The sequence below is a fragment of the Oculina patagonica genome, chromosome 13 (assembly GCF_052425735.1).
Source record: "Oculina patagonica isolate OP01 chromosome 13, crgOcupat, whole genome shotgun sequence".
NCBI classification, from domain to species: domain Eukaryota; kingdom Metazoa; phylum Cnidaria; class Anthozoa; order Scleractinia; family Oculinidae; genus Oculina; species Oculina patagonica.
The window spans coordinates 6314350-6334816 of NC_135770.1; the positions used below are offsets into that span (position 1 = coordinate 6314350).

General features: G+C 41.3%; 2 protein-coding genes across 2 annotated transcripts; one reads left to right on the top strand and one right to left on the bottom strand.

The window, feature by feature from the left end:
• The first annotated feature begins 123 nt into the window (after positions 1–123).
• LOC144634916 (pyruvate carboxylase, mitochondrial-like) lies at positions 124–20467 on the top strand. Its single transcript, XM_078493970.1, has 17 exons — positions 124–235; positions 415–472; positions 2041–2465; positions 3674–4070; positions 4771–5074; positions 5617–5779; positions 6613–6795; positions 7860–8084; positions 8905–9160; positions 10218–10453; positions 11473–11634; positions 12498–12747; positions 13479–13723; positions 13834–14013; positions 18000–18096; positions 18615–18910; positions 19438–20467. The coding sequence occupies exons 3-17, from the start codon at positions 2109–2111 to the stop codon at positions 19693–19695; spliced, it is 3609 nt and encodes a 1202-aa protein (XP_078350096.1). The 5' UTR covers positions 124–235; positions 415–472; positions 2041–2108; the 3' UTR covers positions 19696–20467.
• Positions 15574–16958, bottom strand: LOC144635394 (octopamine receptor beta-2R-like). The gene has a single exon (XM_078494504.1). The coding sequence runs from the start codon at positions 16715–16717 to the stop codon at positions 15845–15847; it is 873 nt and encodes a 290-aa protein (XP_078350630.1). The 5' UTR covers positions 16718–16958; the 3' UTR covers positions 15574–15844.

A 20467-nucleotide genomic window follows, 5' to 3' on the forward strand; every position in this document is an offset into this window, starting at 1 on the left:
GATTAAACGTTTATCAAAGCGTAAGTTTCAAACAAATTCTCGTGCTCTTTTTCCTGAATGGTTTGACAGAAATTAGATTGGGGTACCTGTGAATGTGGCATCTTGGATTGCGGGCGCATGTGTCTGCGCTCGTGAGTTGTTTCACATCTCACGGGAGCTGACATTGTTCTCTGTCTCACATCATATTTCACACATAGACTCGGGTCTGGCTGTTCCCTGAAGCTCTACTCTAGTGGTAACTGATCTATATTTCTAAATTCTCCGTTTTATGTTATCCGTTTTAGAAGCGGTGCTTAGAAAGTGAACTTTGTACTTGTGCGTGCCCATGGGCAGGTCATTGAATGTTTTGTTTATTTGAATCAGAAAAAGGCAAATGCTTTTCTAATTATTTTTCAATTTTTTTCTTTCCAACAGGGCATGATCTCCCTTTGATCAAACTATCTTTTACTAGCAGACGTTCTCTTCGATCCAGGTAAGTTTATATTCAATGTTTATTTCACTGAAATACATCCGATCGAATGAATGAGTTTTATCATTACCCTTATTGACCCCTAGTGCCCTTGGCATATAAATATATTTTTGCTACACTGTATAAACGCTTTTCAACGATCACGCGCTCTGAACCGGTAATACGTATTGCAAATCGCATCCGTTTTGTTTTGACTTTTAAACTGCATAGTTTAGATGTATTTTTAATAGACGTGAAAACAATCATGACATAATTGTTTTCGTTCGTGGCAAATAGTGTTGGAAAATAAGTGAATTTCGAATTGGTTCATTCTTCTTTGTAAGAGGGGTGCCAAGAAAAGGTATGTCTAGACTGAAACACTGTAGATTATTGGGAAATAACTTAGGGATTTACAATTCGCTTGTCGTTTAATAAAACTGCGCTTCGGTTGGTTTTATCTCTGTAACATTGATCAGACTGACTAGTCGTGAGGTAATAATATTATTGATAGAAAAGAAGAAGCCAGTATTAAATAATTAATAACAAGTCAAAATTTAAATTGTAGTAAAAATAAACAAGATTTCTTTTTGCTTGTAAAAAATGCTGTTAAAAGCATGGTCGTGTCTGGAAAGTTTTGCAAAATGTTGGGGTGAATAGAACAGATATTGTGTCCCAAATGCATGGTTGCAGGTATATGCATATAATATTAAGTGATTTCTGAGAAGTCCATGAGGATCATGGAAACATGATATTGTTTTGGCCTAAAGATCGATATATACAGACCTCATGCTTACAAGATTTAGCCTGATTTCTTGTTTAGAAATTTATCATACACCAAAAGCTGTACACATGTACATGTATACAGTCTGTAGTGTATGTTGAAAGTGTACATAGTCTGACAAAGTACGGTATAAAAGGAGAAAATGTTCAGTGTTCAGATCTTGATAGTTGTGTAGTTTTCGCTTAGAAATGCTCAAGTTTTTGGACGTCAAAAGAGGGGTTTGCTAGTGAGGGGTAATGATTGGGAACTTTGCAAAATGGCAGGCTTGCAAAAAAAAGTCGGAGATGTTCAAAAACATTGCTGATGACAAGACAGTGACACACAAAATTTTAATTTTGATAATTAAAACTTTGCAAGATGCCTATTTTTGCCACCCATTCGCCACCCTTGAATTCAGTAGCACACACTTCTGTATACAATGTAAACCTGGTATATATTAAGGTACTCTGTAGTTGTGATAGAGTTGCCACAGGTCAGGAAATGGTCAGGAAAAAAACTTTGTCAAGGTCAGGAAAACATCAAGGAACTTTATTTTGAATCAGGGAAATTGTCATATGGGAAAATCACCCCTGAATACATGTTGTAATACTATTGAAGGCTGTAAGAAATTTTCAGGTCAGTGTGATCTCAGTGAATCATTTTTTCTTTTGGAAATGGAGGCTGGAGGCTGCAACTATATATATGACATTTTGCATTTTTTGGTCAGGGAAATTTGATTTATATCAGGGAAAAGTCAGGGAATTTTGAAAATGGATGTCTGTGGCAACCATGTGTAACCAACACCATTTTTTTATTTTTCTATATTTTTCAGGTTATTCCTCATAAATTGTTAGATACACATACAAGGGTCAAGAAATTGACTGAAGTGCTGTCAGTAAAATGTTACGAGTTCACGCTCCACGTTTCAAGAAAATCATACAACAGCAGTTTACTTCAAGCAGTGGAATATGGTCCACCTGCCGTTACATCCATGCAGGAAAAAAGTTTGACCAGGGTCAAAAACCTGAGCCACGAAGGACTGAAATAAAGAAGCTCCTGGTTGCGAATCGTGGTGAAATTGCTATTAGAGTTTTCCGAGCCTCTGCTGAGGCTGGGATCAGGACTGTTGCCATTTACTCAGAACAGGATGCTAATCAGATGCACAGACAAAAGGCCGATGAGGCATACCTCATCGGCAAGGGAATGCCCCCAGTTGCAGCTTATTTAAATATTCCAGAGATCATAAAAATAGCAAAGGTAAGTGAGTGAATAAAGAAAGCAATATGGATTACCCCATTTGGCGGAATGACGGAATGGTGATATTATTGCCCTAACCAACAAATAAAAGTTAACTGCAAGTAAACTGGTCAGAAAGCTAAAAAATGGCAAGCAAACCGGAGTAAAAGCTTACCACAAGCTAACTATGGTGAAGCTAACTGCAAGCAAACTAGTGACATTCAGTTATTCTGCCATTACCTTGAATAAATTAAAGTCAGTCTTGAAAGCAGTTTGTATTAAAAATGATTCTTGAAAGAGCTGACCCTGGCCAGAGTTAAATCCACACACTTTTTAAAACCTACAATGTAATGTTTAAGGTCGCTGAGCTCCACTTACAAGTATTTGTAAGAACCAAAAAAAATATACACATGTAGTTTTTGTGTTTTTAAGAAAAACAACAATTTTTTTAAGTTTGAAAGTCGTGTTTCGACAGAGCGTCTGTCATCTTCAGTTGAATGGTTTACAAAGCACAGAGAGTTGAATAATAAGTAGTCAAAAAATGCTAATTAAGACTGAAGTATTAACAACAGAACGTGAAAATGTGTGAATTAGAAGGATAATTTTAGATTTACCGGTACATGGTGTAATTGCTGATTGAGGCAAGGTATAGTTCCTTTTGAATATGGATAGCCTCCTTTATCTTAAGTTGAAAGCTGGTAGAGGCGTAATCTAAAGTATGAAAGCCATCTATTGAACACAAGGAGTGACAACGTTCAGAATTCTGAAGGTGTTTGAAAATGTGAGAGGCCTTATCACTGGCTAAGTGCTCACGCACGTGTGTGGCAAAATGTCTGGTGGTTTCGCCAACATAACAGGCATAACAGCTCGCACATGCAAACTTATAAACCACATGCGAACGGAGACCGCCAGGGATAGGGTCTTTCACCCCAAAAAGATTACCGATCTTAAAAGAAGAAAAAACTAGTTTGATATCTAAATCATTACAATAGCGCTTAATTAGACATTTCGCATTCTGTTGTTACTACTTGTCTTAATAAGGATTTTTTGTCTACTTTTGTATTCAACTCTCTGTGCTTTGTAAACCATTCAACTGAAGATGACAGATGCTCTGTCGAAACATGTCTTTCAAACTTAAAAATTTTTTCGTTTTTCATAAAATCTTTATGTGTCTGCTGTTCTCAAGAGTTTTTGTGTTGTTGTTGATTCAACATTATTCAATTATCTAGGAAACTGGAGCTGATGCCGTCCATCCAGGCTATGGGTTCCTCTCTGAAAGAGCCAACTTTGCCGAGGCCTGTGTCAAGAATGGCCTCATTTTCATTGGTCCATCGCCAGCAATAGTTAAAATGATGGGGGACAAAGTAGAAGCGCGAAGAGTAGCAGTAGAAGCTGGTGTCCCAGTGGTTCCTGGCACAGAGAACCCAATCCGAACAGCGGAAGAGGCCAAAGCCTTCTGTGAGGAGCATGGGCTGCCAGTCATTACTAAGGCGGCGTATGGAGGAGGAGGGCGTGGTATGAGAGTGATCCATAGAATGGAAGATGTTGAAGAGTTTTTCAATTTAGCCAGCAATGAAGCATATGCTGCTTTTGGTGATGGTTCAATGTTTATTGAAAAGTTTGTTGGTGAGTGTTATTATTTAATATTTTGAGTGACTGGTCCAATAATTTAAATATACATGACCTGGGTACAAACAAAGGTAGATAATCCAGCTGGAATTGCTGTTATGATAGTCCTGGTTGTCCCAGCTGTCCTGGTTGTTCCGGTTCTCCCAGCTGTCCCGGTTATTCCAGTTGTCCCAGTTGTTTTAGCTGTCCCGGTTATCCCAGTTATCACAGTTGTCCCAGTTATCCCAGTTGTCCCAGATGTCCCAGTTGCCCTTGTTGTCACAGTTGTCCCGGTTGCCCCGGTTGCCCTGGTTGTCCCAATTGTCCCAGTTGTCCCAGCTGTCCCGGTTTTCCCAGCTGTCCCGGTTGTCCCAGCTTTCTTATTTTTACTCAGTTGTGCCAAGTGTCCTAACAGTCCCGGCTGGTCCAACTGTCCTCATTATCTGATTATTTGGTGTGCGTGATGTCAAGAAGTAATTAATATATAACAACTGTACCCAGTGACGTCACTTAGGACTTGTTATATGGAGCATGACCCATCCTATTCAAGGGGGAGTAGAAATACTTATAGTGGCTTCATGCTGCTGAAACCGGAATTAGCTCTCATTAGGGCCATTAGGCCCAAACACAGACTGTGCTCCGCAGTAACTGGGATAAGGTCTGGTGCCTATGGGACACTTCAGCCTTATGCTGACTTTAACCTTTTTAACTTTTTCAGAAAAACCAAGACACATTGAGGTCCAAGTGATGGGCGATGCTTACAAGAATGTGGTGCACCTTTACGAAAGGGATTGCTCTGTCCAGAGACGTCACCAGAAGATCCTAGAGATTGCACCAGCTCCAGACTTAGCTCCTGAAATCAGAGACAGAATGACAAGGGATGCCATTACTTTGTGTAAGGCAGTGGGTTACGAGAATGCAGGGACAGTCGAGTTCCTGTTGGATCCAGAAGGAAATCATTACTTCATGGAAGTTAATGCACGACTACAAGTGGAACACACTGTGACGGAAGAGATAACAGGGTGAGTCTGTTACTCCTGACTGTAATATTGTTGAGTAGAAAATAATGTACTGTTGTCACTTGGCGTTCTTTTGGATTTGAATGTTTAAAGTGAGGTTACATGGCGTAAACTGTAATAGCCAAGACCTCTTTAGTTATGTATATAAATTACCCATTTCAGATCATTTGATGCTCTCAAGAGAATTGTTCCTTTGTCTATCTGGAAATTATTTATTCATTTTGAATTCATGTGAATTTATTTAAATTTGAAAGAAATATACTCAATGTAACACCACATGGTCTACAAATTAATGAGACAACAAACAAACAAAGGTAAAGAGGTTAATTCAGAGTTCAGGGGCAGATCTAGGGGGATTGTGTAGAGGGTGCACCCCACTATTAACTTGGGTACTGATGAATCGTTGGGCCAGCCAGATAGAATGTTGAGAGATAGCCTTCCAAACTTTAAGCCCTTAATTCATGCCACCCACTGTACATGTACATGTAAGAGCTAGGATCCACTGGGGCTCAAAAATGGCTTTACTTTCAATTGTCGACTTGCAGTGTCGACCTGGTGAGAGCGCAAATTGGTGTTGCTGAGGGAAAAACTTTGGAAGAAATAGGACTGCGCCAAGAGGATATCAGAGTTACTGGATCAGCTCTTCAAGCTCGTATCACAACAGAAGATCCCGCTAATGACTTCACACCAGATACAGGAAGGATTGAGGTACATGTAACTGTAAAAGTATTGTCGAAAATGCTTTTTGATTAAACTAAAAAGCCAATTGTCAAGGGTATTATCTGCTTGACATCTCTGATGTGGCTTTTTGGTGAGATCAGATATAAGGTATTCTACCTACATGTACTGAGGTCTTATGGAGTATTAATTGTTCTCGGCCAGGGGTGCTCAACCCTTTATCCCCTAAGGCGAATGGTCTTTGTTCGTAAATTAAAAACTATAAACCTGCTATCATATATGATACATCATATGAAAGGTGTTGATCAGTATGTTTCATAAAACACTTGAATCAATGAGAAGGAAGTAATAGTTTTGAAAGAAATGGGTTAAAACGTTTAAAAGAAAAAGATTAAAAAGTTCGTTTCTCTCCCAGTTGTCCTAGTTGTCAGTTAACTAGTTAATTTCAGTAATGTTGCATATCACCTATGCGGCCAGGTAAAAAAGTTTTAAAAGTTATAGGGCTGGTCAATCAACAACTTTATGCTTTCAAAATGCAGTTCTTTGGAAGACAGGTTTGGTGTCAAAAATTCAAATAAATTGGACAAATATTGACACTATGTGCCAATTGACACTCTTAGGGGTTAAAGAGTTTAATAATAATAACAGTCAATAATTTGGAACATAATTTACCTTTTTGTACTGTATAGAGACTGAGGATTTCATTTTTTGTTATCAGTGAAAGCTTGTCCACTGATCATAAAATTATTAAAAACAAATAACACCATAAGTCTTGTCTCATGGTGAACAAAATCGAAAACTGGATCAAACTTTTCCCAGTCTACTGCAATCTCATGTTCGGCTTTGTTATCTTCACGATGTAGGTTTTCCGCACTGGAGAAGGAATGGGAATTCGTCTGGATGGAAGTTCCATGTTCCCAGGTGCTGTGGTCTCTCCTCACTACGACTCACTCTTGACTAAAGTTATCAGTCACGGTGCAAATCACAGAGATGCCGCAACCAAGCTGCTCAGGGCACTGCGTGAGTTCAGAATTAGAGGTGTCAAGGTATGAAATCCTCTCAATCTATATTTTTGCTTTTAAAAATTAATATCAATTATCATGTGAACGGTTACAATCATGTATCTGTGTCTTCAAAATGGTCCACACTTAAATTAATTTTTGCATCATGCAGGCTTGGTGACTATAGCAGAATTGTTTCTCTCCCTGGATGGGTTGTTAGTCCAATGCCAGGTTACCCTCAGCATTTTGTCACATTGCCCTTTACTTACGGCCTCAGATTCAAAACTTAATCGCAAAGCTTCATCTTGTATTAAATCGAATACATGTCAATGAATTAACTCCCTTCACTAATTACAACTACAAAAAATTCGTTTTATACGGGCATGCCATTGTGAGAAAAAAAACCAACATAACACGAGCTTATATAAAAATATCGCTCTGGCACACACATGCTAATTTTATGAAAATGGTGTCTCCTGTGTCGAACATTTTATACAGCCCAATGAGAAACGTGAAATCAACTCTCGATACGATACGCAAAACAATCCATCCATAAGCGAAACTATTTTGAATATCACCAGCTTGAGACTTCAGCGCTGTACTGCTAGTGCACTCGAGAGAAACGGGACTCGTCTCGAGAGAAACGAGATTCGTCTCGAGAGAAACGAGTCGCGTCTCGAGCGAAACGAGACACGTCTCGAGCGAAACGAGATTCGTCTCGAGAGAAACGAGATTCGTCTCGAGAGAAACGAGACACGTCTCGAGCGAACCGAGACACGTCTCGAGCGAAACGAGATTCGTCTCCAGAGAAACGAGATTCGTCTCCAGAGAAACAAGACGCGTCTCGCGAGACGGTAGTAAATTACTTACTTTGGAGCGGTACTGTATTCTGTAGTTGCTTCATGCTACAGCGGAATGAACTGTGAGCTAGTTGGGCTTAAAAGTCTTTACTTTTTTAACGCCTTCTTCTCAGTTGCACTGGCTGTGTGCAACCCGAGATTCCTAACCCTGATAGATTAAATAATTTTCCTGTAATTGCCGCATGGTCAACCATTGTTGAAATAATTTTTAAAGAAAGATAAATCATTCTTTGTTTTTTTTTTTTGCAGACCAATATTCCTTTCTTAATGAATTGTCTCAAACAAGAAGATTTCCTTGGAGGGGCTGTCACCACCGATTTCATTCTCAACAAACCAGAGTTACTGAAGGTGGAACGAGGCCAAAACCGCGCACAAAAACTACTTCAATATCTTGGAAATGTGATGGTTAATGGACCCTGTACACCTTTGGCGACTGGACTGAAGCCTTCTAAAGATGCCCCTGAACCCCCTGAGGTGAGTGTTCGGTTAGACAAGAGTTGTTTTGATTGAAAAATGTCGCCGCGTTAGTGCAGAACAGGATTAATCTAAGCCAGTATTAAGGATATGCGAAGTATGGTATCATCCCCAATTCATCTTAGCGCTCTAAAATGTTCTGGACTACATTTTCGTATATCTGCACTTACGTTGGAAACCCAGTTTCTTGAACCTTACGAAGTCCCTCAATTTTCTCGAGCCTCCCAATAACTCGAACTAAAAGTCGTACACGAGAGGACTATTCCCTGCAACAAGCATCGGGAACAAGTCCCTTTCGGTGAACTACCCCAAGTCGCAGTGACCAAAATGTGGTCCTTGCGACTTGACCAACGAATTCAAACTGGTTTGAATTAAAGAGACAAGTTCCCGGGACTTGTTTCTCAAACTAAATTTCCTAAGGTCAGCACACATGAGGGGACAAGTCCATGCGACTAGTCCCCCCAATAAGCTCTTCAAGGGATTTGTTGCTTTGACTTTTTCCCCCAGGCTTGTGTGCGTCGGCTTTTACGATTTGACGAACTCGTCCATTTCTCAAACAAATTTTCGTTCCCGTTGGTGGTTCGGCAAAACGGGATTCCACTGTTGATAATAATTTGAATCATAATTATTTTTGGAAGGTCAACTCGACTGAATTTTTTATTCCGACCAGGATACCAACCCCTGGCTTTCTAAAAGGTTAAATTACAGTATTTGACATAATTGTTGCTGGCAGCTGCGACAGAGCGCGATAGGGGGCATAAGTCTCTTCTGTTGGAAAGGGGAAGACAACTAAACATTTCCGTAACACCTTCTTTTCCAGATCCCCAAAGCATCCAATTCAGGCTCGTGTGGCTATATGAGACCGAGTGGCCTGCGAGACGTGTTACTGCAGCAGGGACCTGAAGGCTTTGCCAGCTGCGTCCGAAAGAGCGACAGACTTCTGTTGACAGATACGACATTCAGAGATGCCCATCAGTCACTGCTGGCCACCCGAGTGCGGACGCATGACATGCTCAAGGTGGCGCCTTTTGTGTCGCATTATTTCGCTAATGCGTACAGTTTGGAGTGTTGGGGAGGTGAGTTGAGATACCGTAAAGATACTGAAATAAAGGCTGGTTTTCGCTAGCGAAGTCGGAGTCGGAGTCGTAATCAGAAGAGCAGAGTGTTACGAACAAGTGAAAATCAAACCGACGGAGTCGTAGGCAGAGTTTTGATTCCGCTTATGACTCTGTCACTTGTGGTCTAGTTGCAAGCAGAAAGGAAGCACTCAGGGGGCCTGAGAACTAGCATGTGATTAGTTTGTTCTTCCGCTTCTGCTTGCGACTCTGTTAATCTAGTTTTCACTGGATCATAAGCGACGAAGTCATAAGCGGAATTGGAAGAGAATGGTAACATTCTGATTCTTCCTACTCCGATCAAGTCGAGCTTATACAACTTCGATTTTCGATTTTCACTAGTTCGTACCCTCTCTCTTACGATTCCGACTTCGACTCTGTCGAAAGAAAAACCAGCCTGATTCGAGAGATCTGCGTTAATTCTGATTTAGCAGCCTTTTCCTATCGCTAGTTTCGGAGGTTCGAAACTTTTTGGGGAGGGGGAGGGACGCCTCTTTTGATTAGTTATAACTTGTACAATATGTGGGCCCATCCATCTCACTTAATAAAATAAATTTAAGTGTTTTGAACCAAATTTCGCGGAAGGAATCAGTCAGGAATCAGTTCGTGCAGCTTGTCATTCTGAAACGAGCATTTGTCTGGGGCTTTGTTACACTAAAACAGCCAAAGACCATCTGCAAACTTTGGTATTTTTTTCGGAAAAACTAGAAATCGGAAAATTTTCAGAAACATATATAATCCTAAATCAGGAGCAACAATCGTAGACCGAAAGCGTGGGATCCACGCAGACCTATGATAGGAGACAATTTTGCCACCCGTGTCTTCATAGAAAACATGGATGCACGCAAATTTGCGTTCGTGGGTGTTGCTGGAGTTGCGTGATCAGTGTCACGTGAGTCGCGAGTAACTGCCGCGCATTCCATTATGGCTCCTGCCAAAATCAATCAATTTCTCTTCGAATATAGGCTTGCATTTCATGTAAAACCATGAAATAACCAGTAAATCATTTTTCTTTCAGGTGCGACATTTGACGTGGCTCTCCGTTTCCTATACGAGTGCCCATGGGAACGATTAGCCCAGCTACGCGAAGCTGTTCCAAACATTCCATTTCAAATGCTTCTCAGAGGCGCTAACGCAGTTGGCTACACCAGTTACCCGGATAATGTGGTGTTCAAATTTTGTGAGAAGGCTCAGAAGAATGGCATGGATATTTTCAGGGTGTTTGACTCTCTGAATTATCTCCCAAATTTACAGGTACTGTAATACAGTGCGTTGACATCAATACACCTTTTGGTGCTTATCGCCGCCGTATTGAAAATAGGGTCAAATATAGCGTGAAATGAAGATTTTGTGGGGGGTTTTCCGGAAAGTTTCATAAAATTGAATTTCTGCATTGTAAATGATTTTACAGATGAAATTTAAGGAATGACCGTGCTGCGGAATGTAAAGTGGGGATTTCATATCTTTCATACATTTGTCTGTAAATTTTCCCCTTGGAATAGGCGCCGGCACCGTATTGCAGACGAATGTATGAAAACTAAAAATGCAATCACAGGTCTCCCATCGTGGTTACGTCTCTCAGTGGTTGAATCTTTTACCTGACATCTTAAGTTTATAGCTCGCAAATTATGCAAAAATTTTATTTTGTGAAAGTTATTCAGTGACAGCTGTGAAGTTCCCTTCAAACTTTCTATTTCGCGCTATATTTGCCACATTTTCCATCATGATATGGCGGATTTTACCACGGAAAGGTCTCTTGTCAAACGAACGCAAAACTTCATATTTTCAGCGATAACTTAATTTACCGAACTCAGCAACGTCAGTCGAGATCACCTAGTAATTCGGTCAAAAAATCTATTATCTAAACCAGGGTTTGTACGGGTCATGGAAAACCTGGAAAGCCATGGAATTTTAGAATTTCGTCGTCAAGGCCTTGAAAGTCATGGGATTTAAGTGTGGGTCATGGAAAGTCATGCAAAATGAATTACGCAGGTTATTGTTAGTGAAGAAAAGGGTAAAAACATACCCAAAATTAAGATAATTTTTGAAAGTTTACAAGAAAAATGGTTAAATTTAGGTCATGGAAAACTTTGAAAAGTCATGGAAAAGGCTATGAAAAGTCCTAGAATTTCAAAAGCTCCAAAGAGTACGGAACCCTTTTAACATTGATTCGCAACTTTGGCACAACCATATCGCTAATTTTAGTTAAAATATATCATCGAAAGGTTCCGCGCCTGACAAGTTCTAACCGCCTTCTTGTTTCATGTCGTTAGCTGGGTATTGAAGCCGCTGGCCAAGCTGGTGGAGTTGTCGAAGCCGCCATTTCCTACACTGGTGACGTGTCTAATCCATACAAGACCAAATACAACATTGATTACTACATGAATCTTGCATCAGAACTAGCGAGGGCCGGCATTCACGTGCTCTGTATCAAGGTAAGTCAAGAAAATGATGTATTTATGGCAATGAGTAGAGTCGCTTGTATTGTATCATGCAACTCGCGAGAGATGTGGTGAAACGAAAACTCTTGGAATGTACATTAAAAAATTACTCCATGTTTCAGTAGCATGAAGCGACTAGAAGTATTGCTACTTCCCCCGACACTCCCCCCCCCCCCTGGATTTCCCCTGGATGGAATGCCAGTACATCACAGTTTGACCTAGGTTTACCCAGCAATGCGCTTGCAGTTTTTTTTTGTTATAGGGGAGGAGAGGGCCTATTAAATGGTAAATTTATTGTACCGGACTCCGGTACGAGCGAACTGGGTTCGAGCCCTGGCCGGGGTCATTGTGTTGTGTTCTTGGGCTCTCACAGTGCCTCTCTCCACTCAGTTAGAGCAGTTTTCAATTGAGTGTCGTAAAACCCAAACCAAAGTAATTACCCTGGCTAATCACAAAGGACACAGACAATTCAGTGAACCAATCAAAACTCGAAGCAAATACATGTAGCTGGCACGAAGCGCGGGAAAACGTGCGCGAGCAAGTCACGATTGGTTTTGGTTTTACTCCTGATTGGCTAAGAAAGTGGCGCGAAATTTTTTAGCCAATCACTAAGCGTAGTAATGCAAAACCAAAGCAAACGCAATTTACTTTCGACACTCAAGTGAAAACCGCTCTATACAAACTTAATTCTTGGAGGTAACCCTGCGATGAACTAGCGTCCTATCCTGGGTGGGGGAATAAAAGTACTCTTAGTTGCTAACCGGGATAAACTCTGGTGGTTTGGAACACTTGGTCCGACGCAGACTTTGGATAAAGAGTTAAGAATAATAACCTTCACTCGTCTTGACTTTTTACAGGACATGGCTGGTGTGCTGAAACCCAGTGCCGCTTCACTGTTGATTGGTTCTCTTCGAGCCCAGTTCCCCAAGCTGCCCATTCACGTGCATACCCATGATACCGCTGGAGCAGGTGTAGCCTCTATGCTGGCCGCGGCGGAGGCTGGGGCAGACGTGGTGGACGTTGCTGTCGACTCGCTGTCTGGCATGACTTCACAGCCCAGTATGGGAGCTGTTGTGGCAGCTCTGCAAAACTACGAGAAAGAAACAGGTTTGAGAAAAAAATTATTATTTTGGAAGCGATCAGGTGTCAATAAATTCACAAGAAAGAGAGAGAGAGGGGGGGGGGGGGGGGGTGATGAATAGGTTCGTGGATCGATGGATTTGACCTTAAAACGCGCCCTCGATACATCTAGGGATTCTCCGACTTAAAACATATATATACAGCAGATCGCGGTTTAGCTGAGAATTTTGGCGCGAATTCCGAACTCTTCATGTCAGGAAGCTCTGATCGTGGATACTAAAACGAAGTTTGGATCACTTCGGTCCGTCTTCATCGGTGTGTTGGCGAAATTGTCCCAAAAACAAGCAATAAAACGAAACTTCTTAAAAAGTTAGCATTATAATCAACATCTACTGCCCGTTGCAGTAAAACTACTACACAAAGTTTTCAAGTTCTGTGGATTCGGATTTGAACGAAATAGTGGCGGATAATTTACTTGGCCAAAAAAATAGCACGGATCGGCAAATTTGCGTACCCCTATTCACCTAGCCTGCGTAGCTGCGGGATTAGCGCGGGATGAGATGAACGCGCTGGGCGAGAAAAAACGCAGGCGCCGCTCCAATTCCTTCGCGGCTCCGCGGTTCCGTCCCTTCCGTTTGCCATAAACAAAGCACTCGTACTCGGTCGTGAATCCCGCCAGCTACGCAGGCTACAAGAAAGGAAGCCAAAAAACTCTTAATCACGTGATCAATGTTTGAAAAACTTTTGTTTTCGTTTAGGAATTCCAATCGAACGCGTCCATGAGTACAGCGAGTACTGGGAACGAGCCAGGCAGCTGTACGCTCCATTCGAGAGCACAGTGACAATGAAGACAGGAAATGCAGACGTATACGACAACGAGATCCCAGGCGGACAGTATACCAACCTGCACTTCCAAGCCTACTCGCTTGGGCTGGCTGATCAGTTTTCTGAGGTCAAGAAGAAGTATGCTATGGCCAATGAACTACTGGGTGATGTAGTTAAGGTAAGAATGTACCCTCCCATCCCTCCACGCCCTCCGTTCTCTCCCCTCCCCTCCCCATATGACATATGACCCGTATTCAGGAACTTACAAAGTCTCTGTTCATTTGTCAGGTGACGCCAACCTCTAAGGTGGTAGGTGACTTGGCGCAGTTTATGGTACAGAACAAGTTGGATGATCGTGATGTGCTTGCAAAAGCCGAGGAACTCGACTTCCCTTCCTCTGTCGTAGAGTTCATGCAAGGTTATTTGGGACAACCCCACGGCGGCTTCCCAGAGCCACTTAGAACTAAGGTCAGTAAAGTAAATCGGACGTAGAGTAAAATTATTTGGGGGAATCAAAGTTAGAGACATGTTGTGTAAGGTTTTCCATTTTTATTTTTATTTACTTATGACCGATTACTGCAGCGCTCGTCAAGAGTGAAGCCGAAACAATCGGGCGAAAAATATATTTCGATAGTCAATTAAAAACTGCTCAGAGATAGAAGTTTTAACGCTTTAACAACAATTAGTAGAGTTCTACTAGTATACTAATGCAAATGCGACAATCCGATTGGCTGAGCTAATCGTATACTATCTACCGTTATAGTTCACCACTAAATTTTCTCCGATTCTGATTGGTTTAAATTGAACACGTGACGCGATAGTGCCCGTCCGTCGGAGGGCACTATCAGCCCATAGTGCCCTCCCGTGAAAAAAAATGCCCGGATCGATAGTGCCCGCCCGTGACTGTTTTTTGTAAACAAGCTGCCTGCAGAGAAAAAACCCAACCAAATTCACGGCATTTAGTGGGTTTCTCGTCTGGTTTTGTTTCGTTTGTCAAATTTCGGCTTTCAATTGAGTTTTTTTATCCTCAAAATTAAAATAATTCACGATGCTTGTTTTTGTATGTGCGCGCGGAAGAAAATTTAGTGGTGAACAATAAAGACAATAGAGTGTTTCTGTCTCGGAACTATCGGTCTGATAGTTGCCCCTTGGAAATTTGATGTTCTTAAAACTAGCATTTGTTTTATGAACATCAAATTTCCGCGGGGCAACTATCAGCCGATAGTTCCTCGACAGAAACACTATTGTTAAATTATAGTTCACCACTAAATTTTATCCGATTCTGATTGGTTTAAATTGAACACGTGACGCGATAGTGCCCGTCCGCCGGAGGGCACTATCAGCCCATAGTGCCCTCCCGAGAAAAATGCCCGGATCGATAGTGCCCGCCCGTGACTTTTTTTTTTGTAAACAAGCGTGCCTGCAGACAAAAAACCCAACCAAATTCACTGCATTTAGTGGGTTTCTCGTCTGGTTTTGTTTCGTTTGTCAAATTTCGGCTTTCAATTGAGTTTTTTATCGCCAAAAGTAAAAATAATTCACAATGCTTGTTTTTGTAGGTGCGCGCGGAAGAAAATTTAGTGGTGAACAATAAAGACAATAGAGTGTTTCTGTCTCGGAACTATCGGTCTGATAGTTGCCCCTTGGAAATTTGATGTTCTTAAAACTAGCATATTTGCCCTAGAAGCTTCGCTTCTCGGGCTAATATTTGTTTTAAGAACATCAAATTTCCGCGGGGCAACTATTTAACAATTAGACGGCAAGCTCGAGGCTTCGCCCCTCGCCAACTATCAAAAGCCGGTAGAAACCGAGAGCGAGCCGTCTAATTGTGTTAGCATAACCCACTGACCGATCTATTAAACTCAGAATATCGCTAGAATTGATTTATTGAAGGTTTTGATTGATAAAATTCAGCGAAGACTACGCGCGCGCTCCGAGAGCCTTCTACGGATCGATAGTAGGCACCTGTGTAGCCAATCAGATTGCTCGATTACTAATAGTAGTTCAGTGTGGTTATGCTAACAGCCGATAGTTCCTCGACAGAAACACTCTATTGTTAAAATAGAAATCTGAAGCTAATATTTAAATTGTTCAACAGGTCGAGGCTAAATCGTATTTATTACAACCATAATTATTAACTATGTTATAACGTGATTGGCACGCAGTTCGCCCAGACCACGTCAAGACTTGAATAAGTGTGGGTATTGGTTTAAGAAATCGGTACATAATGTTCTCTTCATGAAACCCATCACAGTATATTTCATGATGAACGCCATCAGTTGCAAGTCCTCACTTGTTATCAGCTGTTTGCTTGCATTATAGTATTACACCTTATTAATCTTTTCACTTCCCTTCTTATGTCTTTCTTTAAAAATGCGTACGCGAGAGGATTAGCGGCGGCATTTATCAACAGGAACAGCAAAACAACGTCTACCAAAACCAACGGACAGATATGACAGAAAGCGAAATAGTTTTCGACGCAATAGCAAAGCACAAACGCAAACACAACAACTCCAATTACCGTCGCCGAAGAAGTCTCGGGGCTCCGTCGGACCACGCTCGGGCTGGCTTCGGAAGTGTGCCGATTATATCGTAAGTCCGCGAGAAGGGTCGAGATCTCTTTCTTATGCCTTCGAACAATCATCAACATGTGAAGAGTGGCTATAGTCAAAAAGACTCCGGGTATAATTTGAAGCGTGCATTTGATAATGATATTTACTGCTACAACGGTGGTCGAAGCAGCGAAATGAACGATTAGAGCGGTATATAGGATCCACACAACCGCTGGAAAAATCCACGCTGCGGTGATCAACTGAGTACATCGCCTCGGTGTCATGTAGGTGATATACTTGAGAGGCAACGCAATGGCGATGTAACGATCCGTTGTCATGGCGCATAAATTCGCCACCGAAGCGTGCAGAAAGAAACTCAGACAAGTCGAAATAATGTGTTCGTGGTGAACTGTACATGAATACCACCGACTTTTACACGTGAACATTGTTGGAAATAAGAACAAGCCGATACAGAGATCGGCTACGGCAAGCGACATTACAAACCAATTCGCCGTGGTTCGAAGCCGTCTTCTTGTAGTTATGAGCCAGATCACAATCGCATTTCCTGCCACTGCTAATGCAGTTGGAAACCAGCCGATTATCCAAAACCATTTGTGCATTTTGTGTATTATACTGTTAACCTTGCTCTCGGTCGGTTGACTTGGCTAAAAGAATAAGTTTAAATGACCTCAGAGCGACAATGCTAATTCTCCGTTATTTGTAACTTGTGCATTTAGACAAGAATTCCTCGAGCACACTTACGTTTACTGAATAACAGTGTATTATTTTTCTCTATCCCACGAAACACCTGTTTTTAAATTTTCTTGAAACTCGACGTTTCCCTGGCCAGTCTTGTTAAAGGAAAAATAGTAGTACTTTCTTCTCGACGTTTCGACTTTAAATAATTTCGAAGTATATGTCGATTTGTGAGAGATTTGAACATCGGCAACCACTTGAGTTTTAAGCAACTGTCATTCAATCTTCTGACATTTTTTATTCGTTCGTACTCGCGATCACTTGTTCTCTTTGAGCATGATGTCAATTTGTTTACACAAGCGCGAGAAGTTTGTTCCAGAACGTGGCCCCACCTGCTTTTAATTGTGTCGGAGCTGGCATTTCATCCATTAAGAATTCTTCTTTTCGCAGTTAAAAAGTAAACGCCGCAATGAAGTTTATTTTTTCATAAACACTGCGACACTAGGGTTTGTCGAATGAGTAATATCTTTTGATTAAAATCATTTTGATTTTCGTCTGGCGGGCAATGTGAAGTGCCACTAAAGAAATTATATTTTCCAATGACCACCCTTAGGAGTTTTTTTTTTTTTTGTATTTTTCAAGAAAAATTATCCCAGTTTGCTGTGCTTACAGACTCAGCGAGTTATTTTGTCAACAACAATTACAGCAGTTCTCCGCTATGATGGTCATTTAAACCTAATATTTTATTTTATTTTATTTTTCCAGAACGCGTACCGCGGATCGTCCCGTTCTCCCAAGTTTTTAACCTCGTAAAGATTAGACCACTCGAAGCCGATGTTTATCATCAGATGTCGACGAGCGAAAAGCTAAGATTTTGCGAGAGCTTTGAATAGGGAAAATTCTGACTATAGGGGTTTAACCATGCTTTGCAGATGAACGAGCAATCGAGCGAGCGAACGAAGGGACGAACGAACGAATAAACGCACGCACGAACGGAAGAGCGAGCGAGGGAACAAACAAACGAACGAACGAACGGACGGTTTCAAAGCACAGTCTATCTATCAGACCTCGCAAAATTTCCTAAGATGTGAATTAATTTGTACATAGTCTTTAGAATAGTGTAATAATACCACAACACCTCTAAAGCGACTAAGTAAGCTTGAGTCTGTGGATTTTATTCGTGTTTATTGTGCTTTTCTCTGTCAGATTTTAAAGGGTCGTCCCACTATCGATGGCAGACCAGGAGAGTCTTTGGAACCACTTGACTTTGACGCACTGAAATCGAAACTACAAGAGGATTTTGGTAAGACTGGGAACTTCTATTTTAACATTTGTCATTGTGTTTTGACCTGGTTCCGACCATAACTGGACAATCTTCTAGACTTGATGTACCGGTAGTTTTCCTTTTGCTTTGAATTGGGAGTTGTAGTAAACTTCTAAATTTGCAAATGAATTACGTCCTGTTTTCGAAATTTGATTGAGTCCGTTCATCTTGTTTTTGTAAGAAAATCTAAAGGTGGCTTTAACCAAATTTCAAAAACCAGCTATCAACCTTTTCTCTGTATTATCAGTTGACATTACTAGTTCTTATATAACATAATCACCTTAATCTAAAAAGACGGTCACTCAAACCGTGAAACTAACCCCGTTAAAATGAGAATTGCCTCTCCTACCGTCCCATAGATAGAAAGGTAGTTCGCCGCACTCACCCCTCCCCCAACTTATTACCTTAACATGTATATCAAATGGCTCAAGAACACTGAGTAATTAGATTTCCGGCAGACAGTTGCGGTAACCTTTAATCTTTATTTTGATTGACAGGCGAGAATGCCATCCGAGATGAAGATGTCCTAAGTGCCGCTTTGTACCCCAAAGTGTTCAATGATTACATGCTGTTCCGGGACGAGTTCGGTCCAGTTGATGGGCTACCGACTAGACTCTTCTTCACTGGCCCCGAGATCGGAGAGGAGTTCCAAGTGGCGATCGAGCCTGGGAAAGTGTTGAACATTAAGATCTTGGCAATCAGCAACTTGCATCCTAACGGACAGAGAGAAGTTTTCTGTGAGATGAACGGACAGTTGCGGACTGTTATGGTCGAGGACAAGTCTGTAACTAAGGTACTTTTCCCCAGTTCATTTTCTTTACGAACGTCCCTTCAAGTTTTGTCCACCCTGTTCATGGCACTGTATGACCCGTACGCGACTCGTAGGTAAAGTAAGTCTGCGTTCGAGCCTTGTGTCCCATTAGGTCGGAGCTCGCGGTTTCTATAGCATTAAGTGACTAGAAGTATTTCTACTCCACCCTAGATGAGATGCTAGTCCATCGCAGGGTTACCCCCCGGCATTAATTTCGCTGGTGTCCATTTATACACCAAAGTGAAGAGAGGCACTATGAGAGTAAAGTGTCTCGCCAAAAGACACAACGCAGTAACTCCGACCAGTGCTCAAACCCATACCGCTCGATCTGGAGTCCATGGCACTAACCATTAGACCACCGCGTTTTTTCGGGTCAAAACAAAGACATATCTCGAAAGCGTTGGCAACGCTCTAGAACGGAAGTGTATCGGTATTAAGGCTTTGGATTACTCTCTCGCACGGCATGTGTTACAAATTTCCTCAATAACTTGCTCTCTTTTTTTCCTCAGAAACTTGTACGACATCCCAAAGCCGACAAGTCGATCAAAGGCTCCGTGGGAGCTCCCATGCCGGGCAAGGTTGTCGGCGTCCGAGTAAAAGAGAAGGAGGTCGTGAAGAAGGGATCCCCCCTGGTCGTGCTCAGCGCCATGAAGATGGAGACCAACGTGAGCGCTCCTATCGACGGCACTGTCAGTAAAATCTCCGTCAAACTTAACCAGACCTTAGAAGCAGGAGATCTGTTGGTGGATATCGAACCTCTCAGTTAATTCCAAGGTGTATCGCTTCGTTCAGGCTGATCGGTATTGTTCGGCTCATCTTCGGAGATCTTCGGAAGTTTGTAGTGTCGGAATGAGAGGTCGGCGTTCTCCGGTTCAATTCATTATAGTCTTATACTAGGTTCACGTGGTAGTATTTAAAGAGTAGGGAAATTTATTTAGAGAGCTTGAAGAAGTTTTTTAATTAGCTGGTAGAAAGGAGTAGTACCTGTCGGCCACCGAGAAAAATTACTTTAAAATGTATTAAGTTCTTTGTGTTTTCACTTAAAAGTATGAGATTTCAATTGTTAAAGTAGATTTACAATTCAGTAGATTAACAATCTGGGTTAACAATAAATTATTATTTAAGTGCGTACTGCCAAAACCTGTACTCGTGAAATAAACACAAGTCGACTTCAATTTTATTTTAAAATTCTTCTCTCTGATAAGAATGCAAAGCTGTTTGTTTCGTAGGAGAATATCTCGCGCCAAAAGGCAAAGTAGAGTTAAAATACGCATAGTTTATTAAAATAAAGAACTTTGGGGCATAGTAGTTAAGAAATGCGATAAATAACAAATAGTTTATAGGGCTTATATTTACGTTATCTTTGCTGAAAAAAATAACTTCCACTTAAAAGTTGTAGTTGTAGAAATAGCAACGAATAGCTAACAAATACTGTTAGAACATATATCAATGTAAGATCATTTATTTTTTAGAGGTAAACATGTTGTAAAATTTGTAATGAAACGTCTCTGGTTACTTATAAATAACATATTCACAATA